Consider the following 27,345-nt stretch of genomic DNA (forward strand, 5'->3'; position numbering starts at 1 on the left):
GACTGCGTTAGTTTTTACTGTGATGATCGACCAAAGAAAAATATACAAAAACTGTAGACCTTGATTAAGTTTAAATGTAAATGCAAATTAAGTCTAAATGAAGATACAGGTTAAGTTTGAATGTAGATACAAATACAAATTAAGTTTAAATGTAGATACATCAGCTCTTTTTTTTGGTAAAACAAGAATTGTTACAAATACAAGTAGAGACAAACCTTTAATTGTTGTTGTTGTTGTTTTGGGGTTTAAAGCCATTTCTCAGCGCAGGATAGGCTGTATATGGCGGTCAGCATAAGTGGTGGGGGAAGAACCTTAGAGAACTTCGGTAAGAACCACCGACGCACGGGAAGCTATAACCAGTTTTCTCACATATCTACATTGTCCGAACCCGAGACTCGAACCCAGGCGGTTAGAGGTGAGATGGCAGTAATTGGTAAAGGCGAACGTTTTAAACAACTCGGCCAGCCGGGGTCCCCCTTTAATTGTATGTAACACGCAGTGAACGTTGTAAAACATATAAATTCAGGATAAATTACATCAGATAAAAATGGGTTAGTTCTATATATAAAAAAATGGCAGACATTTTATTTAGGTCTCTGAGACCTTCTTAATTCAAACCCATATACACAGTTCCATATCCAAATTGGCTGCAAAAGTAAAGCATCTAGGAAAACGTTTCGTTGTGGTTCACAGCAGATGCCACAATGTGACGTAACTGACGGCGTAGAATCTTAACAATTGAATCCAACAAAGTTATCAGTTTTGCTTCAACAGATTGTGAAACAGAATGATGACTATAAAATACTACCATATTTAATCGAAATTCAGACTGCATGAAATTTGGTTTTATTAGAAAAAGTCTAAGCATAAACATATAAAAAAATACGAAAGCCAGTCAGTGAGGTCATTGAGACCAAATTATGCATAAAATGACATTGTAGACTGCTGAAGATTAGTTTTATAGGACAGCCTTTCTACATACATCAGCATAGAAAGTTTACTTAAAGTGCATCGAGAATAAAAAGAGTTACTGTGTAAAAACAAAAGTGAGTCTTTGGTTATCTTAAGGTACGTTACTGAATCAAAGAGGACGACAATCAAAGTTATTTGAGATTTCATCAGTATTGTGCGTCATATCGGATTTGTTTGGCATACCAAATCGTTCAAAACGGATGAGCTGGAGAGATCGCTGGGTGAGCTGGAGAAGGCGAGCAGAAGTAATCGTAGGATACACTGAATAGATCCTAAGGTGAGCTGAAGTAATCGTAGGGTGCACTGAATAGATCCTAAAGTGAGCTGAAGAACGCGAACAGAGGAGATCATACGAAGAGCTGGAGAAATCGTAGGGTTAGCTAGAGAGATCGTAGGAATATGGGCCATCCATTTAGTACGTACGCAAAATTTGACAAAGCTTAAGCCCTCTTCCCCCGTACACATGCGTACTTTTCTGTAACCACACCCCATCTGGGTACGTACGCTTGACGCATCCCCCCCCCCCAGAACGTCCTATATTAAATCCACGCAGAAACGACTAAGGATTAATAATATTAACGTGTTTAATAAAACAGATAATCCACCGATGTTGAATGTCTGGCTGCATCAAACCAATAAGCTGCGTAACTTTAAAAAGTTTGTCCAGTGTCCGTTAAAATTCAAATGCCAACTGAACCCAGTCGAACTTGTTACGTATTAGACAAATTAGTATCGAGGTTTCACACCCCACACCGTTTCCTATGCGTACGTACATTATCAGTTGACTCCCCCCCCCCCATACGCAAGCGTATGCATTTGTGTTAATCCCCCTCCCCATCCATGTGTACGTACCAAAATGGACGGCCCTTATCTGAGGAAGGCGAGCTGGAGAGATTGTAGGGCGAGCTGGAGTAATTGTATTGTGAGCTTGAGTAATTGTAGGGTGAACTGGGGAGATCGTACGGTGAGCTGGTGAAGTGAGTTGGAGAGATTGTAAGGTGAGCTTGAGAGGACAAGTTGGATTGGGTGAGTAGGAGGAGATGACACTCTGGAGTAATCCATAATTATATGCAAACGGGAATGAAATAATGGATAATTCAGAAAAGTGTTGATTAAGGTCTACAAATCGAAACTGAATGGGACTTTTTTTTTAGTAAAATGAAATACACAGTACCCAAATTATTTCAAAATTGGACATTAAGATTGTCAATATTTTAATTTTGCATATTTGACATTCAAAGTGAATTTCGGTTTTAAAATGCATGGTTTTAGTTTTGCACGTGCAGTATCCGTTTATACGGGGTTTGAAAAAAGTTGATTCAGACTCATGAAAGGGCATTCGAAAAACACGAATTCCTTCTTGTACAAAGAATGCATCGATTACAGTACACCCTCAATCAAGTTTCATAACTGTTAATAGCACATACGTGGGAGAACTAAACCACTGAGTACTTTGTTTTTAATGTTCTGATGTAAAGAACTGATGAAATCAAAAATCAAAATTGAAAATCCATGGCAATATTTTGAAAATCATTAAACGTCCTAGACCGCTCGGAGAAAAGTTCAAGTAAATACAGTGTTGTCTGCTATGATATGTTTAGGTAAATAAATACCTTTAGATTTTGGTTCCTAAGCAGCCGGCGAGAAAGTCGTTAAAGCTACACATGAATGCCATCTTAATTGCTTTAGGCTGCAAGCAAGGCTTTATTATACTAAATAAATATTTTACTATATACCGTGATCGGAACCATTAAAAAGACTGACATTGGTTTTGAAAATCGTCAAACCTGATTGACTTAAGATAATGTGTCAGTGTGATATTTAAATGATGATGGACCTTCACAAGTTTACTCGTCTGACAATATGCATATAATTTTTACTGCGTTGGCAACTGTTTGGCATATTACATACAGATAGGCCTATTTAGTGCATTAGTACATTATATGTAAATTTGTTTATACCCTAAACATTATCTTCATCGGAATGGTTTCTATATGAATCGCTGATGTATGTATAAATAACTGGGGGAGTGCCTAGTCGTTTGGAAGATTGGACGAAGGGTTATTATTGCCAGCAAACCTTACATGTACCCCATCAGAACATAGATAAGTATAGCGGAATCCGCAATGATAACAAAAAACTAGACTGGGGTGAAGCCGGAACATTGAGTGGGGGATGGTATTAATACGAGAAATGACACGTAGATGCTTCCTACGATTCATATTGCTTGGCTCAGAGCATGGAAGGAAAGCACCAACCAACACGAGGCGCACGCTAAGCACGAGCAGTCTCTCGCACAAATGGCAGATATAATCAATAACTTTATTGGGAGGAACTGAATTGATGTTATTTTCAACTATCTGGAGATAAACGATATCAGGGACACTCTTCTAAAGGCAAATATCCTGATTTACTTGAGAGACGGTAGCCCCGTAAATTCCATGACAAATAATCTCTACATTTGGAGGCAGTGATAATGTAAAAGACTATATAAAAAAAATCGCTGGAGGCGACACACAAGACTGTGCCCACGTATACAGAGCAGCATGGCAACTGAGGAATAAAGCAAAAGCTGCCCTATAGATAGGGCTAGGCCTAGTACCCCTTTGCAAGTACGTGCGTGATTATGAGAGATTTGAAGAAGTAAAAAACACCCACGTCATGGAAGCAAAACAATTTGACAAAGGTATGCTTTTTTATTTTAGTTTTTTTAAATATAATTTTTTTAAGGATAGTACTACACGAATCTCCCATGACCAAACGGAAAAAACAACAAATTATATACATTTAAAATCACTAGCTAAATAAAAAGAAATGAATTTGATCTAGATGGCTTCCTTACACGAAAACAGATGCAAACACACACTATAACATAATACACATAGCAAACGCAGGTCAGTAGGAGATCTCTGGAAAAGATTACAAAAGGGAACAGGGGAAGGAAATCGGCTTTAGACATATGTCTATTGCCGGATGTACAACCCCTAAAATTTCAACAACAAAAAATAGGAACTTTGAGGACCCAGACCGGATACCTCGACAAGTACCAAAAAGGGAAGATTAACCCCAAATTATAAAACAATATCTAAATAAATTTTTGAATCAAACATCCTTTTGATTTATTTATTTTTACGGAAAAACAACACCACATACCTTTCGGGGTAACACATATATATAAAAGCCTTTATAAATTTTGGCAACATGGGGGGACACCTGTATGGTTATCAGATAATACAGCTGGGAGCTAGAGAGGAGCCCACATATAAAGAAGTGTTGGCTTGGACTCTTGTTAATCTGCAATAAGTTCGAGGGTAACGCCCAACCTTCGTTGTCGTTGTGACCTCAGTGGATATATTGGATTCAAACGTTGAGTGAAGCTGGGGAATAAACTGATCAGCAGACCTAAGCATCTGGGTCACTAGGTCACTAAGTTTGGGATTTTGCTTAAAATTAAGGCAAAAGTAAATGTATTAATTCTATTTTATATTTATAAAAAATAAACATATTTTACACATCATACATGTTTAGTAATTAAATAAATATCTTGTCTAAAAAATCAAAATTTAAATTATTATAACTAATAAATACCAAACGAAGTTAAACCGACCATACAATCCCCATTTAGTAGGTTTTCCAGCTAGAATATAACTGATACGGACGAATAAACAAAATGAAAACAGGATTATCGCTAAAAGACTTAGAGGTTCATTTAAAACAAATTAAAACTTTTTAAGAGTTTACGACGATTTATATGAAAATTTAAATGATGCTGGACAAGATTTTGAGAAAGATCATAAGTAGGAAAGATGGACAAGTTTACTATGTAAAAGTACAACAAGACGTAAATATCACTGGACAACAAATTTTTACAAAAGTCATGTTACTGAAATAAAATTAGTCAATTCTTATCAATTTTTATGTGCTGAACACGAATATGACAGTCAAATTGCAAAATTGGCTCTAGTTTTTTTGTAATCTGCAAGAAATTAATGTTTACATAACGAAATGCATTCCAATAGTAAAAGGTCAACTGTAATAGCCTACCTATAAAAAATCAAGTCATTGACTACATCTTAGATTTCTTCGCCTGTCTCTTGTACAGCTGTTCGGGAGCATCTCTGAGGAGTGTCCAGCAGTAGTCAGCCAGCATTGTAGTGGACCATTTTCCCTGGTATCTTTGTTCCATTGTTGCGATATCTTGATGAAAACGTTCGCCGTGTTCATCACTAACAATACCACAGTTGCTAGGAAAGAAATCCAAATGGGAATGAAGGAAGTGAATCTTTAGAGACATATTGCAGCCAAGTTTCTTATACTTCATCAACATGTCTTCTACTAGTTCCTTATAGTTTTCTGCCCTAACATTTCCGAGGAAGTTTGTAGAAACTAGGCGAAAAGCATTCCATGCTTGTTTCGCGTCACCTTCCAGCAAGTTGTTGAACCGGTCATCTTTGAAAAGCTCTCGAATCTGAGGACCCACAAAAACTCCCTCTTTAATCTTTGCTTCGCTGAGTCGAGGGAATTTTTCATGCAGGTATCGGAATGCTGGCAAAGTCCGGTCAATGGCTTTCACGAAGTTCTTCATCAAACCTAGTTTGATGTGAAGGGGTGGTAGCAAGATTTTCTGAGCCTCAACCAGAGCTGGGTGTTGGATATTCTTCTCTCCAATGGCTACATTCTGCCTGTGAGTCCATTCCTTCCTCATGTAGTGCATTTCCCTTGCTCGGCTATCCCACTCGCATAAGAAACACATGTATTTTGTATATCCTTGCTGCAGTCCCATTAAAAGGGCAACTACCTCCAAATCACCACAGAGGTGCCAGCTGTACTTGTTATACTCAATGGAATTCAGTAGCTGCCTTAAGTTATCGTATGTCTCTTTCATGTGGACAGCATACGCTACTGGAATAGATGGAAGAATGTTTCCATTGTGCAAAAGCACAGCCTTGAGACTCAGTTTCGAAGAGTCCACAAATAGTCTCCATTCTTGTGGGTCATGAGTGATTTTTAAAGCATTCATGAGGCCCTCAATATCGGAACAGAATATCATATTACTTTCCTTTCTGAAGAAAGGCTCCAATTGCTGGTGGCGCTTTCGATATGCAGTAATTGTGACATCTTCTTCTAGAAGATTCCATTGTTGGAGTCTTGATCCTAGCAATTCTGCCTTGTTCTTTGATAAGTCCAAATCACGAATCAGGTCATTTAGTTCTTCCTGTGTTATTCTGTGTGGGGTTGATGATGCACCACAGTGAAAATCTGGATCACTGCATGCTGATGGACCAGGAGAAGAACAGGTCGACTCACCTTTGTCTTCGTCAGATGAATCAAGAGAATATTCTGCTGGAGGTTCTGGAATAGGAAGTCCCTCACCATGTGGAACTGGTCTCAATGCAGACGGAATGTTTGGGTAGACTATTCTCGACTTCTTTCGCTTCGTTATTCCGCCGGAAAGAGGAGGAACCAAGCAGAAGTAACAGTCATTTAGGTGGTTGCTTGGCTCTCTCCACGCCATTGGGACTGCAAACGGCATTGATGACCTTTTGCAATTCAACCACTGTGAAAGCTGTGTTGTACATGTAGCACAGCATATATGCGGAGCCCAAGGCTTGTCTTGGTCACCAACCTTGCATCCGAAGTAAAGATGATATGCCTTCTTCACTTGAGAATTGATACTTTTCTTCTGGTTGGCAAATGTCACTTCCCCACAAATATAGCAAAAATTGTCCGCGGTATTAACACACTTTCGAGGCATTACTGTTCTTTATTGTACGTAAATGGATAAAATAATAAGTTTTATGTAACAGTAGCTTGAACTGTCTCGCACAACGTCTAAAATATTTTAAATGCTGAACCTATCTGATTGGGCTTTATATAGTACACTGCTTACGTCAGCTTCAGCAGCCGCCTGGCATTAGTATAATAGGCCTACACATGTCTAGTACACTGCTGACGTCAACTTACTTCAGCAGCCGCATGGCATTAGTATTGCATTGCATCAGAAAATGATGCAATCAACTGTGGATGATGTGAGCATGATGGTATTATGCAATGTTACATCATTATTCCGGATGTTGCTGCAGTCCTACTGGAGAAATTTACACAGTGAAACATAGAAAATGAGGTATATGAATATCTTCAAAACGAGAGCCAATACAAATTTTTCACGGTTATATTCGTGTTCGGCACACCAAAATACTACAGATTAGGGCCTTTTCAAGTCAGTAATGATTTCACTGTTGACCAGTGTATCATATTCAGGAAAGATGGACAAGTTTGCTATGTAAAAGTACAACAAGACGTAAATATCATATTCAGGAAAGATGGACAAGTTTGCTATGTAAAAGTACAACAAGACGTAAATATCATATTCAGGAAAGATGGACAAGTTTGCTATGTAAAAGTACAACAAGACGTAAATATCATATTCAGGAAAGATGGACAAGTTTGCTATGTAAAAGTACAACAAGACGTAAATATCATATTCAGAAAAGACCCACAAAGAAATTAGAGAGAGTCGACAAAAATCATTTTGCCACACGACTTGAATTCTTGTATTAAATCAGATTCAGTCCAAACATTTATTTCAGAATCAACAACTCCTCGCAGTGATCACGTTCTGAGACTCTTTCAAATATACTTAAAGATACCCAAAGCATAATTGGTTTTCCACTGTTTACACAAGAATCTGAAATAACAAAACTGTTTTGTAAGCGCGTGCAGCTTCGTTTCTATTCATTTACTGATGTAAACTGTTTTTGAATGGTAACCACTGCATTGTATTATGTTGCCATGTGTACTTCTTAAAGTAGTCCAGATACAAAGGCCATCAGCGCGAAAAGTATGAACATTTGTGGTTCCGGCAACTGATACATACATTGAAAACCCAGGGAATAAACAAAGATTGGCAAACCTTCTTTAGCAACTGAGGTTTTGTGTCTGTAGTTGAGTTTTCAAATATTTCTGGATCACATCCTGTATCCTTTTGCAGCGTATCAAAACATCTTTTAATGTCATTCCTGGAGAAGCAAGCGTGATCTGCGTTAAAGTTGTATTGACTGCTAAGCCTTCAAGTCTCTCTTGCGTAATATAATCATAAAGGAAAGCAATTCAATGTTTGTACTTGACATTAACTGATTGCATAAATGATTCAAAAGTAATCGTGTCCTACTAGAGACAAATATTGTTCAGTTCTCCTGTTTACAGCTTTGGTTACCAAGTTCTACCACCTTAGAGACTTTTAGAATTGAAACGATCATTGCTTTTGAGGTATAGATTGTTGTCTTTCACAAGGATTATGGCCCAATTGTTATTCAATAAATCATTAGCGTCACATTCTATCTAATTATACAAGGTGAAGCAACTACCTTGTATAATTAATTTATTTGACCTTTGACTTACAATTCTGGTCTGTAACATTTGTGCCGACTAAATGTTGCACAGTGTGTACCTGAAAAAGGTATGTTGAAATAATGCATTTAGCACTCTGTAGTATAATTTCTTGCCTGTCAGGAATCATTATTTAACGGGTGTTTAAACCTTTACCATATATTTACTGTCATCTAGGTTGTTTAAATTCTTGTTACACCTTTATCATTTATTACCATCATCTACGTTGTCGAAAGTCTTGTTCTCTCAATCTTTCAGTCAGGTAATGGGAGTTCTTCTTCTAGTTTAATTTGAACTCTGTCATTTTTCTCTGCAAATGTTCAATGGATTTATCATCAGCTAAACTAGGGTCAAATAATTTGAACATATAGTTGTTTTCTATAAATGATACACCATTAACTATTACTTCTGCAACCATATTCGCTCCTGTAGCCATTTTACGTTTCAGGCTTTCTTTATACTCTGATCTCATTAGCATATTGCTTCACGGCGTCTATTGTGGTTAACTTGTATTCAGCTTAACGTTTAGAGACTATTTAAATTCACAGCTGTAGACTCTGTTAGTGGTGTAGTTTCAGATTCAGAATCTCTCAACAACCCTTTTTCTACTTGGTATTCAAGTTTCAAAAGCAAATTAGAATATTGGTAGTTTTTGACAATTGAAGCAAGTGCTTCATAAATTCACGAGTAATTTAATGGTATTCTTGCTCTTCATACGTGATGCAGTAAATCCCAAGGTAATGTTAGCCATTGGTTTGATTTTCTTCTCTCTTCTCAAATTCTGCTGTTTTTATACATGCATTATAACCTCTAATGCAAGACATTTATAATCTGTTCCGTGTTCAGTTCAGTCTTGAATGTTTATTTTGGTTTTAACTCGATGAATACTACCACTAAATTAGACGGTCTTCTATGTACCTCGTGTTTTAATAATGTCTTCAATGTAAAAAAAAATCGTTTCAGATCAACGGAATAAAAAATTTCCAAGCAGCTATATCGCTGTATCCTCTGCTCTGCTGGCTGTCCTATTCGTATTCATACACTTTCCAAGGCATTAGAAACGGTTTAAAATCTCTGAATAGTTCCCGTTCATCTCAAGTCTTTTCTCTTTTCTAATCAATCTGTTTTTGTGGAGCTGAGATTTTACCATCCAACCGTGAAAGTCTATCACTTTTCCGTCTCTATTATTCGGAGTTTACATCCGTTTATGATGTAGGGATAACATGTCAAATTTAAAATTTCATCTCAGGTTAATATATATGGTATTTTTTAGAAGGTCAAAGCATCAGAAATAACAAATTAGCAAATAAAGTATAATCCCTTTCCTGGTTTTTGCTCATAGCAAGTGCAAACAACTTATTTTATTGCCTGCAAAAAAAAAGAATTATTCAAAAGGTGGGCATTTTTTGTACAGTGTATATACTGAAAGCAAATTCAGTAATGGAAAGCTTTTGGAGTTAATTAATGAAGCAGTCACTAGAGAAAAAAACAGACTGTTCTTGAGGCATTATTTACAAATGTAGGTGGTATATAAAAGGAAATTTGCGGAAATGTGCCTCTGCCAATCCAGAATTTGCAGCTTTAGTTACTCACAAGTTACAATTATGAGTGTATGTCCAATTTGAAAGCCACAATATGTGTAAAGTTTGTTTCTATTCATGTTTTATTCATGTGAAAGTGAAAAACAAAAGGGATTGGTAACATTTTCCTCCTTACTGTTCAAAAATAAATCTATAAAGACAATGTAACAAGACAATCCAGGTATTTAATGCTTCTAAATGCCTATCTGTATTAGAATTTGTTTAGACTAATTCATCTAAAAATATTTTTTATGACTGAAAGTGTATATAAAATATTTACTTATCTCTAATATTTCCTGTGAAAAGTTAAATACATTACTGTATATGCTTTTCTAATAATTTTATTTTTCGCAGTTGCTGTATTACGTAGTTAGATAGTGCTGGTATTTTCTGTCATACCAATATTAACTTATTTTTAAACATTGTAAAATAACAATAAAATCACAGACAAATGAAGATGTTTATGCAGTGGGTATGGATGTTACAACAGCCTGAGCTGTGAGTAACTGTAAAAACTTTAAAAGTTTCTTTTAAATAATTACCGGGTGCGGGAGTCTTATTCTAAAAAGAATAGACGATGTGTATGTTATAATACAAGCATATTCCCACAAAATGAAGATAAGTACCACGATTATGTGTTTTCTAATACTTGTATAGTTCTCAGTCACTTTTAGTATATAACTTTTAGTGTCCTAAATATTTTGCAACCTAGAATTATGAACTTTAACGGACAAAGTCCTATCTGTGCTGTGTCAGAGGTACATCAATGTAACATATTCAATGTTGTGCTCATGTGTTGGATACTCTCTTCTCAGTGTGTTGAATGCACAGTCTGAATAGAAAGCACACAATGGCATTCGGATCACGGTTTAAGCTGCTCCACCATCTTATGCTGCATTGGTGTATTTTTCACATTTGTCTTTCGTTTGCTTTCAAACATTAAATGCAACAATCTACTATCATCTTCCCTGTTGTCCAGAGATACTAACACAGAGTGCTTTGAAAATAATGCACAGAAGTTAAGCGCTACTATGCTATTACTAAAAACGTGTATAGCAATGTACATTTGATTTTACGTTTCGCACACATTCACCAAGTATAATTTCCCTTTGCCTCTACAGTGTTAATATGTATATTCAGGTACAATCATGCTCTGTTAGGTTGTCGATCGTGAACTAAGTGAAAAATGGAATAATCCGTTTTGCAATTTGTTCACTATTCATGTATAATGGTTGACATATATACTTCCTAAAGAAGAGTTTGTACTGCATGATGTAAGCGACTGGTATACCCGATTAACTGCTTCACGGTAAACATAGCTGACAATGACATTTGTTTCACTCTACATTCGTTTGAAGGTATATGCTATTTAATACCTGAACGTTTAAGTATTTCTGGCATTGGGCTATATATGGACAAGGTCGTTATATGTTCTTTAGTCTTGTTGATTTTCAAAGTGACTTGCGAATTGGTTTTGCACAGTTTTTGTTACTTTAATAGCTTTAAAACAAGCAAATTTTCTTGTATGACAAAAAAAAAATAAGATGAGAGAATGCAGATATCAAACATTCTTAGTGTTTGAATGTCGTAAACTGAATGAAATCCAATTTGTCTATTATTTCTTTCATCTTGAGAAATTCTGCTTTTCCTAGTCTTTGATGTTTTAGACCCTTCTTCATCTTCTTTTAATAAATTAGCATTGGATTTTTTAAATTCTTGTAAACGTTCTCCAAGTTTTTCTTAAACCAAAATCAGCAATAGGTAGATCTTTTACTTTTGGCAAGTAATTTTTGTAAGGTTGTAACAATTGCCTGTAATAAAAAATAACTGCAAAATACCTTAAGCGGGCTCTGTCCAAGCAAAGCAGGTATTGATTGTATGTTGGAAAGACATACATCAATAACCTTTTACGAAAGCAATCTTCAGCTGTAGAAGTAGGTGAAATATAAAGCTAAAATATTTATTTGCTTTTCGTGTTGCATGAGAGAATTGTTTATTCTAAATTTTACAGATCGTCAGCCATTGTCCTATGACGCTATGCTATGAAATAGACTTTAGTCTGTTTCAAGTTAACCAACTTTAACATAACAGGCAAACTGAATTCGGGGCCCTGAGTGGCCGAGTGGTCTAAAGCGCTCTCCGTTATGGATCACTGCGATCTCACCTCTGTCTGCGTAGGTTCGAGTCTCGGATTCGGCCAATGTGGGTATGTGAGAAAGCTTGCCAGTAGCTTCTCGAGGGTCGGTGGTTCTTTCCGGGGATTTCCCGGGTTCTTCCTCCACCATTAATACTGGCCGCCATGTATAGCCTACCGTGTGCTGAAAAATGGCGTTAAACCCTACAACAACAACAAAAATCAAACTGAATTCACTTATAGGTTGCATGTATTGAAGGATGAGTAATGTTCGAGTGCTTATAATTCAGTGAGATTATTCTTGTCGAATACAGATTTATGTATAAACCAGGTATTTATAATAACAATATCGTCCGTTAGTTCCGATGAAATGATTTAATATGTAACGAAGCAAATTCACGAGCGTGCATGTGTATCGTAAATTATTGCATTCGTACTTAAGTACTGTCTCGTGTGCTAAAATTTTCTAGTCATTATAGTTGTAGTTGATTTTGGCTGGTGAGTCGTAGAACCGTGTGGGATTTCGTGTAACCCTAATTTGCTGTCCATGATAATATCGGCTCGGAGGACAGTATTGGTTTTTCTTCCAGCGAGGGACAAAAGCTTTGGGACTGATGGGTCTGCAGGGGATAGGGAGGCTCTTGAAGGATCCTTCGGCAGAATGAGAGGGGCGGGCAATGTAAGGTGACTTCTTGACCATTGAACGAGATCAGTGGAACCGGAAGTACGTCGTGATCGTTAACTGGACGCCATCCTATACACTTGTTTGATTTTTTAGTCAATACTCAATATCAACATTTGATTGAAATCCATAATTCATTATCACTATACAAGTGAAAATCAATGATACCTATATCCTAATTGTGGATGGAACAATATTCATACTTTTGTCCAAATTCTATACTTTGATACCCTTGGTGACAGAGGTAATATTATTCATACTTTTGTCCAAATTCTATACTTTGATACCCTTGATGACAGACGAAATATTATTCATATTTTTGTACAGTTTCTTACTTTGATAACCTTGGTGATAGATGAAGCAATAATCATTACTTTGTACAAATTCTAAAACATTGATCATGTGAAGCCAGTGAAAACATGAAAAAGAAACAACTACCTTCAAATCTGAGATAGCAATGCACTTGAAAACAACTACCTTCCGAATCTGAGATAGCAATGAACTTGTAAACAACTACCTTCAAATCTGAAATAGCAATGCACTTGAAAACAACTACCTTCCGAATCTGAGATAGCAATGCACTTGAAAACAACTACCTTCCAAATCTGAGATAGCAATGCACTTGAAAACAACTACCTTCCGAATCTGAGATAGCAATGCACTTGAAAACAACTACCTTCCGAATCTGAGATAGCAATGCACTTGAAAACAACTGTTGAATCATTCAGGAAAGCTTCTTCATAGTTGGCCTCTAACAATTATCAGCTTCACTGCATAATAGACAGAATGTGGTCAAAACATATGCTTCAACAAGAAAGCAACCGAACATATTATGTTAAACAGACGTCCCGTTATTTCTTTGAAATGCAGTTTTTCAATATCCTTTTCTACTTTGATTTCTTCGCATTGTGATGTTACAGTATCAAACATAACAGCTGCCAATGCCTTGCCAATTTTACCAGCTATCACAGTTATGCATATTACAAAGGTCTTCACCGCGTGTTTCTGGTCCATCTAATCCAACTATTTCTCTATGATTTTATTTTACCGAATATGTCTTTGTCTGTTCCATTTGCAATGCATATATCTATAGCAATATTTTATACTTCGAATAATCCCAATTCTTGTTCTATATGCACATTTTTCATTTCTTTGCTATTTAAATGACTAAAACATCACTGAGTATGGAGAGTCCTTAGAGTATTTTGAAGAGTATCAAAGTTTTGAAGATTACATGTAAGTTAACTACGACTATATTAAATCAGTAGAAATATTAAACCGATGAAATCTGGCGTTACGCATTATGACTAACAGATGCAGGACATAAAAATGACGTCATCAAAAAGAAAGAGATCCAAAGAAAAGGTCAACTCGTAAAAACATTTGGAATTTTAAAAAAAAAGCGCAATTAGTTGTACATTTAATGCAGGTGATAGTTTTCGGAGAAAACATAGAAAGCATTAATTCAAATGTTACACAAAAGCTATCGTTACGTTTAAAGTTGAAAGACTATTTTAAGAAACAGACGTTACATAGCTCCTATTCATACAATTACCGTGATAACAATGATCATTTCAACTCTGGCCGTGCCTACAACTGATTGGGGTTAAAAATGTTGTTTTTCCTATTATTATTCTTCTTCTCTTCCATCTCAACCTCCTACTAAAACTCCTCCATCTCAACAGGAAAATCATTCTTTGGCACATACAAATGTTCATTACGTTTTCTGTTTTGTACCTGTAAATCTGTTATGCGGATTATTGAAAACCATATAATTTGTTTCTTTCCATTCCCTCATCTGGAAATTCGTTGCGATCTTGCTGAGAAATTTTCAGCCATTAGGTTGATCTTTTTCTTTCACTGAATTAATTCATCAGCTAACAACGTTTTATATTTAACACTACCTCCTCCCATTGTCATATTTACGTTCTGTAAATACCTACACAACAGAAGATATAGGTTTTTCAAATTATTTCGTACATTATTGTGTTATTCTGGCTTATTCTTGAATTATGGCATTTAAAAAAAATTGCATTTTATTTTTTTTTAAATCTCAAGTATCTGAATCAAATACGTCATCATAATGTAAAGGTATCTTAAATTCCAAAAGCAGTCTTCTCGTCTCTACAAAAACATGAATTTGTGTATTGATTTGACCAATTCTGCTAAGTTTTGCCTTTTGAATGTTTGAATATCCCTCAACCTGATGGTGGCATCTAAACCTTCCAGTTTAATAGCTTTTACCAAATGTTCATTTTAAACCAGTCATCCTATGCAGTTGCAAGAATGTAGTTTTCTAAACTGCTTAATGGCTTGTATAGGAAAAAACCTTTCAGTATACTGTATACCATATTTGTATCGTTAATTATATTTGATATGCTAACCATGGTGGGGGCCCCGAGTGGCCGAGTGGTCTAAAGCGCTCTCCGTTACGGATCACTGCCATTTCACCTCTGTCTGCGCAGGTTCGAGTCTCAGATTCAGCCAATGTGGGTATGTGAGAAAGCATGCCAGTAGCTTCTCGTGGGTCGGTGGTTCTTTCCGAGGTTTTCCCGGGTTCTTCCTCCACCATTAATACTGGCCGCTATCTATAGCCTATCGTGTACTGAAAAATGGCGTTAAACCCCACAACAACAACAACAACAAGTAACCAAGGTAACGTATGTCAATCATTTTATCGTGTAACATCGCATGACATGGGTAAAGTCCTGTACTTCTTGGCTTTTAATTAATCTATGTATCATCAAAAAGCATACCTTCTCTTGGCACAGTTCAAATAACTAAGATGAAACTGAGATAGTGTAATTTGAAAGTAGGTTGCTGTATTAATCATTATTTCGAGTCATTGCTTTTCTTCTTTCTGTCCCGTTTAATTTGTGCCCCCCCCCTTCCCCGCGCCCCCTCCCCCGATTGGTGGATATTTGTATACGTAACTGGACTTTCAGCAACATTTAAGGGAACTGAAATACTAAAAAAAAATTCAGTCTCTGGGTGTATTGGATGTGGATCATTCAAAACGGAATAAAAAGAGATTAATTTACTGTCTTGAGGTTTTCCCAACAAGCCAGCAGGACCGCCGTCTAAAGCAAGTACTTTTATTTTAAGTGTCTGCAACGTTTATTCAGTTCTTTTATAAGCATGAATGGTTTTAGATTTTGCAAATTTAAAATTCCTATGACTGATCGAAAACAATCACTTTAAATACGGAGTCACCATGTGTTATTTTAAGGCTATCTTTGTTCGTCATAAATTCTGTCCCAGTTTTTGTTGGATATCTGTAGACTGTCCTTGTAATATTTACAACCTCTACAAGTTGTGCTGTTTATTTATCCTCATACTATGCTATTTCAACCATGTTGCTGTGAGATTTATATTTTCTATCGCCATGTTATCATCATTAAATATAAAGTGTAAATCAGCATCTTTTCTTAAACATTTATCTTTCTTGATGATGGCAATTCAAAAACAAAAATGATCACCATTTTTATCCACTTCGATGCTTTTTGTAACATAACTTGTTTTGACCACACTTTAATGTCATCTAAACTTACAAGCTAATTCATGACTTATGCATACCGACATTGTTGCTTCCATGTTAATCACAATAAATATTTTGATCAACTCCTGAAACTATTGAATTCAATACAATTTAGCTTTGTGCCATTATTTATGTTGTTTAAATAAATCAAATTAGTCTTCTGCTTTACACAGACTGAAGTTCATTATTCGAGGCCCGCCAGTGGTCTAGTCGTTCTCAATTTGACTTTCAATGTTCTCGTATAATATTATAACGCAATAAATTATTGATTTAGCTCTCCAAATCTGCCACTGTTTTGTTAATGTTTGTGATAAATTTATGGAAACGCAGAATTGTATTATAGTCAGAATTATTTATATATTGGAGGTTTGAATGTCCAAAAATGAAATAAGAAGAAGTAGGACCATAAAATTAAAACGAAATTTAGGTATTAGTATTGCGCCTTAGAACCACTATTGTCCAGAATCCAGTAGCTGATTGACTTCATGTTGCTGCTACATACACGAATCTGAACATCAGGATATGGAACCTTGCAAATATACAGCTGCCTACAGAAATTGCTTGGAAACGATTATAAAAAAAAGTTTGTGTTGAAACGCAAGGTACTGCATCGGGAAATCAGGAAACATAACATCACCAAAAGGTAATAAAATGCTCATATTTAAACTAACTAACGAACCTGCCCACCCACCCACCCCCCTCTCTCTCTCTCTCTCTCTCTCTCTCTCTCTCTCTCTCTCTCTCTCTATATATATATATATATATATATATATATATATATATATATATTATCTGGATGAAGTATAGAATGGTCGAAATATTTACTGTGCGGCAATGAAACTGGGTGTTTTGGAGATTCAGACCACATTAAATGAGCCGTTAAACGATGATGGAGGCACTTGTACAGGAGATTGTGTCATGGTAGAACAACGCGTCTCATTTGGTTGAAATCCAAATATGAAAATATTAATTGTGCGGAAATGACATATATGTGATCAAGGAGTATGGATACTGCGAAACGACATGGCATAGAATCTCTTAAACTCTAACGCAATATCATCAAAGAAAACCACCATATTGAATCCGTTCGATATCTTTGATTATGAGGTGGATTAACTTTCGAATCGGCGAAAAATCCATTTTATATTTGTTTTTTCACTTTCAAATATTGCAGAAGACAATCTGGGGCCTCGAGTGGCCGAGTAGTCCAAAGCGCTCTCCGTTACAGATCACTGCCATCTCACCTCTGTCTGCGTGGGTTCGAGTCTCGGATTCGGCTAATGTGGGTATGTGAGAAAACTTGCCAGTAGCTTCTTGTGGGTCGGTGTTTCTTTCTAAAGTTATCTCGGTTTCTTCCTCCACCATTAATACTGGCCGCCATGTATAGCCTATCGTGTGCTGAAAAATGGCGTTAAACCCTACAACAACAACAGCAGAAGGCAATCTAATATCTTGACAGTAATATAACCTGTACAGGTCACGAAGCACCTCATGCCTTGTATGTTTTTCTCTCGCACGGAAAGCATACAGGATTATGGTATGGAAACTATGGAGCACCGATCGGTCACTTTGACCTGTGCGTGGTCTGCATTACTTAGCTTAAAATGACTCCCTTTTCATCACCTTAAGTAAAACAGAAGAAGCACGTGTATTTATCAACAGAAACATCAATAATCTAATGTCGAATGACAAATAGCAACGCCAAATGTGATTTTAACATTCAAGTCAATCAAAACATGGGAGGATATTTTTACAGCCATATTCTTATATACAGTCAATAGGCATGCTTTAGTTGGCTTCTCTTTGTATCGAAAATTGTGGTGAATGAGGTGCCAATTTGTGGTAAACACTGAAGCAAATATATCACGTATTGTTGGAGACTGTACCTTGTCCCGGTATTGATGCTACAAATAATGGTAAATGGAATGGAATAAAATTTTAATAAAGCAAACATACGCGAGGCTTTGACTTAAATATACGTGTCTGCATTTGAAGTGGTGATCAAATGGAGACCACAGTCTGCCAAAAGTTATAAATGAAAAACTTAAATACATATCTATAGCTACAAGCACAACAGAAAGTAGGTATATGCCTATAAGAACACGATATTATGGGTCTGTTTTGGTGCTCTGACCAAAAGTGTGTTCCAAACATGACTTATTCAAACAAAACCTAGTCAGTGATAAATGGCCAACTGTGAACTTTGATAACGATTTCCTGTCAGCCATATTGCTTCCGTGCCAGAACTACGCTAAATATGGTCGCCTTTATACTCTATCTTTCTATTGTTAAATCCACTGATAAATCTAGGTTACGTTTTGAACGGAGTAAAGACTTTGCATGATTAAAATCACGCTTGCCAAAATGGCCGACCAATTCCCAAGGTAAACATATTCCTTATTCAAGAATCTCCCCCAAAATGGCCCATCTGACGAGCAAGGGCGGAAGTTGTTATTTAAAGTACATCACATGAGCTTTCACCCAATGGCTGAAATGGAAACTTTCGTGGTATAGTGATGTCTAAACTCAATACTAAAATGAAGTTCGATAACTGTAAACAAAACAATATTTTGTTTATTTAAACATGTTAGAATAGATAGAATGACTCGGAAAATGTACATGTACCTTTTGGTCAATTACCTGGTTTTGATCCTGCAACTTCTGGCAAAATCATTATTCATCGGGGATTATGAAAAGCTATGAAATGTACGAGTTTTTATTTATAGAGTAGAATACCTTTTTCAAGTCATTGTTTCCCAGATAAATTACCATATTAAAATTTGTTAAGAATCAAACAATAAATGCAAGTACTCTTAAAGTCGTTTGATTATAAGAGATGAATTAATGTTAGAGAAAAAAACACACAATATTTCCAGTAATTAACCAGACAAATACTGTTTATGTCCTCGTCATCCATTTGACTATTGTTTCGCAATTGCTACATTGGTTAAGATCAAATTAGTACAACTTGTTTGGTATTCGCTTTGAATACATTTCGGACTTTATGGCGTTATTTTTATCATCTGGAAATGTTCTGAGTGCCAACTCCATAATAAAATGCCACCTTTTTCTGTTTTCTTTTAAGTGCTCAGTCTGTTTTCGGACTTGAAGAAAAATATTATACTCACCGGATGCATTGGTTGAGCTGCAGATTTTCCCGTAAGATCGCTCCAGTTTAACCAAGGCATAACTTGAATTAAGAATGTCGTTGTTGACCCTCTGAAAAGCCAGCTCGATGGCGGGTCCCACTCTCTCGATGTCATAAGGAGAACCCAGTCCGCTGATGATTGAAACTCCGACTTTGAATTCCACGACCGATTCGCAACCACCCAGATTCCATACAATAGTGAGGACAAACGGTAAGTAATACATGGTCACCTTCTGACAAAAAGATGACATTGATGACGTATCATATGCCTTTGTATCTATGCGTGTTTACATTAAGACATATTTTCAGTTGCAAAAAATAAATACGAAACGGATTACCTGACAAAATGCAGGTCTTCTAACTGCTCTAAGGAATTTATTGCTGATGCATTTCAGTTTTTAAATATGACGTAATTGCTCGACGTGACAGAGCATTTAAGCGTGTAACAAGTTCCAACACATTAAGTTTACACTCTACGAATTCAAAACTTGACAAAAAACGATAAAAGTATAATTCCGTATCGCTGGTTGAGAGATAGAACAGTTTTCGTTCTTATATGTAAATCTTAACTCTGTTTCTGGTAAAATTCTTGCAGAATTTTGGTGTCCTCTGTTTCTGGTAAAATTCTTGCAGAATTTTGTTGTCCAATAAAAATACTTGTTTACATTCCAATTCTCTTATATATTTTTAATGACTAGTTGTCGAATGAAGGACTTCAAAGAATGAAGTTCTCTTTTTCACCAGAGCATTACGAACAAGGAAACTGTTCCCATCTTAATGTTTGACATCTTTTTTGTCAAGCATTTATTCCATGACATGTAGCACCAGATGTCGCCCTAATCCCATTTGTGACTTTTAAGTGAAAGATCATAATTATTGTGTTCTATTTCATCATTTAGATCATGTGCTATTGCGTTGTTAACTGGGCGTGTGTGATGGAAACTGGATTGCATGTAATTTGTCGACGTCTATTTTCATATTTAACAAATCTCATCATCAGTTACATGGAATCGATCGTAGTAAATTGATGCTGTAAATTAGTGATCTATTCTTCCTTCCACCACAGGTACGATTAGCCGTCGTCTAAAGGCAACTATATCATTTATATGATTAGTTGCATCCTAATGGGTTTGGACCTTCTAATAGCGATGTACCACCTGTCCTCAGATGAAAGTCACGTTTAAATGATAATGTTATTGATGGGACATAAGTCAATTCTTTATTTCTTTTGATCATAACATGAAAAATAATTGCATATAACTAACCTTCTTGTGCTTAAATTTATCGTGCAAATGTGCTTTCGTAGTTTTATTGTATGGCTTTTGACTTAAGAAAAAGCCTAACATTTTCGCATGGTGAAGGTCCATAAATTCATACGCGTCACTGGGGATCATTTGGCTGCTTCTGGAGACAGAATAACGTTCTCAGACTAACTGCACAAAGTCTTCAACAATTTGCGATGACAGTGTACTTCGTCAAAGGCATTGCTTACTTAGAGGTAGTAATTCTGCAGATTTATAAACGTTAAAGATGATCAGATAAAATATGTGATTGTATTATTTTTAAAACAGAGAACGAATCTGCTAAATATGATTGGTGCAGGAATATTTATTTGCATCTATTTACAAGAATGGTGGAAGAGCATTACGCTTTTTTATTTCGCAAGGAGTACGTGATATGCATAAAAAATAATCACTTCAAGATATATGACATCACGACGCAAATAAAACCCGAGAACACCTGATTACTTTCGGGTTCAACCACCTTGATGTTAAAACCAATTAGACACTTGATTCTTATTCTTAATGAAGTGTTTCAACATTATTCCACGGTTATTCGCCAACTTATGCAGTCCCTGAAAGATCAGAGATTAAAACTTGTTGTAAATAAGGGCATTTGAGGATTTCTCTAGAGGCATGGTATTTTGCACGACATTGGAAAGAAATGAAGGCTTCGAATCGAACCTTTAAAACTCATGAACAGTTTTATTATTAGCAAACCCTTTTCCCTAAGAACCTCCAGATTGTTGTTTATTCTGATATATCGGGTTTCATTCATACATTGCCTTTTGCATGTAAGTGACCAGTAGTAGAGCTTATTGTAGCACAGAAATAAAACATAATCATTTAGCAAGTCTGAGCTCTAGCTGGTACAACACAGCATTACAGGACATAATCATTTAGCAAGTCTGAACTCTAGCTGGTGCAACACAGCATTACAGCACATAATCATTTAGCAAGTCTGAGCTCTAGCTGGTGCAACACAGCATTATAGCACATACTCATTTAGCAAGTCTGAGCTCTACCTGGTGCAACACAGCATTACAGGACATAATCATTTAACAAGTCTGAGCTCTAACTGGTGCAACACAGCATTACAGCACACAATCATTTAGCAAGTCTGAGCTCTAGCTGGTACAACACAGCATTACAGGACACAATCATTTAGCAAGTATGAGCTCTAGCTGGTACAACACAGCATTACAGGACACAATCATTTAGCAAGTATGAGCTCTAGCTGGTACAACACAGCATTACAGCACACAATCATTTAGCAAGTCTGAGCTCTAGCTGGTACAACACAGCATTACAGGACATAATCATTTAGCAAGTCTGAACTCTAGCTGGTGCAACACAGCATTATAGCACATAATCATTTAGCAAGTCTGAGCTCTAGCTGGTGCAACACAGCATTACAGCACATAATCATTTAGCAAGTCTGAGCTCTAGCTGGTGCAACACAGCATTATAGCACATACTCATTTAGCAAGTCTGAGCTCTAGCTGGTACAACACAGCATTACAGGACATAATCATTTAACAAGTCTGAGCTCTAACTGGTGCAACACAGCATTACAGCACACAATCATTTAGCAAGTATGAGCTCTAGCTGGTACAACACAGCATTACAGGACACAATCATTTAGCAAGTATGAGCTCTAGCTGGTACAACACAGCATTACAGCACACAATCATTTAGCAAGATAGAGCTCTAGCTGGTACAACACAACATTACAGCACACAATCATTTAGCAAGTCTGAGCTCTAGCTGGTACAACACAGCATTACAGGAAATAATCATTTAGCAAGTCTGAACTCTAGCTGGTGCAACACAGCATTGTAGCACATAATCATTTAGCAAGTCTGAGCTCTAGCTGGTGCAACACAGCATTACAGCACATAATCATTTAGCAAGTCTGAGCTCTAGCTGGTGCAACACAGCATTATAGCACATACTCATTTAGCAAGTCTGAGCTCTACCTGGTGCAACACAGCATTACAGGACATAATCATTTAACAAGTCTGAGCTCTAACTGGTGCAACACAGCATTACAGCACACAATCATTTAGCAAGTCTGAGCTCTAGCTGGTACAAAACAGCATTACAGCAGATAATCATTTAGCAAGTCTGAGCTCTAGCTGGTACAACACAGCATTACAGGACACAATCATTTAGCAAGTATGAGCTCTAGCTGGTACAACACAACATTACAGGACACAATCATTTTGCAAGTATGAGCTCTAGCTGGTACAACACAGCATTACAGGACATAATCATTTAGCAAGTCTGAGCTCTAGCTGGTACAGCACAGCATTACAGGACATAATCATTTAGCAAGTCTGAACTCTAGCTGGTGCAACACAGCATTATAGCACATAATCATTTAGCAAGTCTGAGCTCTAGCTGGTGCAACACAGCATTACAGCACATAATCATTTAACAAGTCTGAGCTCTAGCTGGTGCAACACAGCATTATAGCACATACTCATTTAGCAAGTCTGAGCTCTAGCCGGTGCAACACAGCATTACAGGACATAATCATTTAACAAGTCTGAGCTCTAACTGGTGCAACACAGCATTACAGCACACAATCATTTAGCAAGTCTGAGCTCTAGCTGGTACAACACAGCATTACAGGACATAATCGTTTAGCAAGTCTGAGCTCTAGCTGGTACAACACAGCATTACATCACACAATCATTTAGCAAGTATGAGCTCTAGCTGGTACAACACAGCATTACAGCACACAATCATTTAGCAAGTCTGAGCTCTAGCTGGTACAACACAGCATTACAGGACATAATCATTTAGCAAGTCTGAGCTCTAGCTGGTGCAACACAGCATTATATCACATAATCATTTAGCAAGTCTGAGCTCTAGCTGGTGCAACACAGCATTATAGCACATACTCATTTAGCAAGTCTGAGCTCTAGCTGGTGCAACATAGCATTACAGGACATAATCATTTAACAAGTCTGAGCTCTAACTGGTGCAACACAGCATTAGAGCACACAATCATTTAGCAAGTCTGAGCTCTAGCTGGTACAACACAGCATTACAGGACACAATCATTTAGCACGTTTGAGCTCTAGCTGGTACAACACAGCATTACAGGACATAATCATTTAGCAAGTCTGAGCTCTAGCTGGTACAACACAGCATTACAGGACATAATCATTTAGCAAGTCTGAGCTCTAGCTGGTGCAACACAGCATTACAGCACATAATCATCTAGCAAGTCTGAGCTCTAGCTGGTGCAACACAGCATTATCGCACATACTCATTTAGCAAGTCTGAGCTCTAGCTGGTGCAACACAGCATTACAGGACATAATCATTTAGCAAGTCTGAGCTCTAGCTGCTACAACACAGCATTACAGGACACAATCATTTAGCAAGTATGAGCTCTAGCTGGTACAACACAACATTACAGGACACAATCATTCAGCAAGTATGAGCTCTAGCTGGTACAACACAGCATTACAGGACATAATCATTTAGCAAGTCTGAGCTCTAGCTGGTACAACACAGCATTACAGGACACAATCATTTAGCAAGTATGAGCTCTAGCTGGTACAACACAACATTACAGGACACAATCATTTAGCAAGTATGAGCTCTAGCTGGTACAACACAGCATTACAGGACATAATCATTTAGCAAGTCTGAGCTCTAGCTGGTGCAACACAGCATTATAGCACATACCCATTTAGCAAGTCTGAGCTCTAGCTGGTGCAACACAGCATTACAGGACATAATCATTTAACAAGTCTGAGCTCTAACTGGTGCAACACAGCATTACAGCACACAATCATTTAGCAAGTCTGAGCTCTAGCTGGTACAACACAGCATTACAGCACATAATCATTTAGCAAGTCTCAGCTCTAGCTTGTGCAACACAGCATTACAGGACATAATCATTTAACAAGTCTGAGCTCTAACTGGTGCAACACAGCATTACAGCACACAATCATTTAGCAAGTCTGAGCTCTAGCTGCTACAACACAGCATTACAGGACACAATCATTTAGCAAGTATGAGCTCTAGCTGGTACAACACAACATTACAGGACACAATCATTTAGCAAGTATGAGCTCTATCTGGTACAACACAGCATTACAGGACATAATCATTTAGCAAGTCTGAGCTCTAGCTGGTACAACACAGCATTACAGGACATAATCATTTAGCAAGTCTGAACTCTAGCTGGTGCAACACAGCATTATAGCACATAATCATTTAGCAAGTCTGAGCTCTAGCTGGTGCAACACAGCATTACAGCACATAATCATTTAGCAAGTCTGAGCTCTAGCTGCTGCAACACAGCATTATAGCACATACTCATTTAGCAAGTCTGAGCTCTAGCTGGTGCAACACAGCATTACAGGACATAATCATTTAACAAGTCTGAGCTCTAACTGGTGCAACACAGCATTACAGCACACAATCATTTAGCAAGTCTGAGCTCTAGCTGGTACAACACAGCATTACAGGACATAATCATTTAGCAAGTCTGAACTCTAACTGGTGCAACACAGCATTATAGCACATAATCATTTAGCAAGTCTGAGCCCTAGCTGATGCAACACAGCATTACAGCACATAATCATTTAGCAAGTCTGAGCTCTAGCTGGTGCAACACAGCATTACAGGACATAATCATTTAACAAGTCTGAACTCTAACTGGTGCAACACAGCATTACAGCACACAATCATTTAGCAAGTCTGAGCTCTAGCTGGTACAACACAGCATTACAGGACACAATCATTTAGCACGTTTGAGCTCTAGCTGGTGCAACACAGCATTACAGGACATAATCATTTAACAAGTCTGAGCTCTAACTGGTGCAACACAGCATTACAGCACACAATCATTTAGCAAGTCTGAGCTCTAGCTGGTACAACACAGCATTACAGGACATAATCGTTTAGCAAGTCTGAGCTCTAGCTGGTACAACACAGCATTGCAGCACACAATCATTTAGCAAGTATGAGCTCTAGCTGGTACAACACAGCATTACAGCGCACAATCATTTAGCAAGTCTGAGCTCTAGCTGGTACAACACAGCATTACAGGACATAATCATTTAGCAAGTCTGAGCTCTAGCTGGTGCAACACAGCATTATATCACATAATCATTTAGCAAGTCTGAGCTCTAGCTGGTGCAACGTAGCATTACAGGACATAATCATTTAACAAGTCTGAGCTCTAACTGGTGCAACACAGCATTACAGCACACAATCATTTAGCAAGTCTGAGCTCTAGCTGGTACAACACAGTATTACAGGACACAATCATTTAGCACGTTTGAGCTCTAGCTGGTACAACACAGCATTACAGGACATAATCATTTAGCAAGTCTGAGCTCTTGCTGGTGCAACACAGCATTATAGCACATACTCATTTAGCAAGTCTGAGCTCTAGCTGGTGCAACACAGCATTACAGGACATAATCATTTAACAAGTCTGAGCTCTAACTGGTGCAACACAGCATTACAGCACACAATCATTTAGCAAGTCTGAGCTCTAGCTGGTACAACACAGCATTACAGGACACAATCATTTAGCACGTTTGAGCTGTAGCTGGTACAACACAGCATTACAGGACATAATCATTTAGCAAGTCTGAGCTCTAGCTGGTACAACACAGCATTACAGGACATAATCATTTAGCAAGTCTGAACTCTAACTGGTGCAACACAGCATTATAGCACATAATCATTTAGCAAGTCTGAGCCCTAGCTGATGCAACACAGCATTACAGCACATAATCATTTAGCAAGTCTGAGCTCTAGCTGGTGCAACACAGCATTATAGCACATACTCATTTAGCAAGTCTGAGCTCTAGCTGGTGCAACACAGCATTACAGGACATAATCATTTAACAAGTCTGAACTCTAACTGGTGCAACACAGCATTACAGCACACAATCATTTAGCAAGTATGAGCTCTAGCTGGTGCAACACAGCATTACAGCACACAATCATTTAGCAAGTCTGAGCTCTAGCTGGTACAACACAGCATTACAGGACATAATCATTTAGCAAGTCTGAGCTCTAGCTGGTGCAACACAGCATTATATCACATAATCATTTAGCAAGTCTGAGCTCTAGCTGGTGCAACACAGCATTATAGCACATACTCATTTAGCAAGTCTGAGCTCTAGCTGGTGCAACATAGCATTACAGGACATAATCATTTAACAAGTCTGAGCTCTAACTGGTGCAACACAGCATTAGAGCACACAATCATTTAGCAAGTCTGAGCTCTAGCTGGTACAACACAGCATTACAGGACACAATCATTTAGCACGTTTGAGCTCTAGCTGGTACAACACAGCATTACAGGACATAATCATTTAGCAAGTCTGAGCTCTAGCTGGTACAACACAGCATTACAGGACATAATCATTTAGCAAGTCTGAGCTCTAGCTGGTGCAACACAGCATTACAGCACATAATCATCTAGCAAGTCTGAGCTCTAGCTGGTGCAACACAGCATTATCGCACATACTCATTTAGCAAGTCTGAGCTCTAGCTGGTGCAACACAGCATTACAGGACATAATCATTTAGCAAGTCTGAGCTCTAGCTGCTACAACACAGCATTACAGGACACAATCA

The 27,345-nt window shown here is 37.4% G+C and overlaps 1 protein-coding gene across 1 annotated transcript in view; it reads right to left on the reverse strand.

Moving 5' to 3' along the window:
- LOC149785717 (atrial natriuretic peptide receptor 1-like) overlaps nucleotides 1-20,457 on the reverse strand; it is a 37,989-nt gene extending 17,532 nt beyond the window's left edge. The window contains exon 1 of the mRNA XM_089979924.1: nucleotides 19,424-20,457. Within this exon, the coding sequence (XP_089836050.1) occupies nucleotides 19,424-19,694 (271 nt within the window). The 5' untranslated portion in view covers nucleotides 19,695-20,457. The remainder of the gene's footprint in view (nucleotides 1-19,423) is intronic.
- Between the last annotated feature and the right edge of the window lie 6,888 nt (nucleotides 20,458-27,345).

The sequence above is a fragment of the Sinohyriopsis cumingii genome, chromosome 13 (genome assembly GCF_028554795.1).
Source record: "Sinohyriopsis cumingii isolate HCF-2022 chromosome 13, ASM2855479v2, whole genome shotgun sequence".
In the NCBI taxonomy this organism is placed as follows: domain Eukaryota; kingdom Metazoa; phylum Mollusca; class Bivalvia; order Unionida; family Unionidae; genus Sinohyriopsis; species Sinohyriopsis cumingii.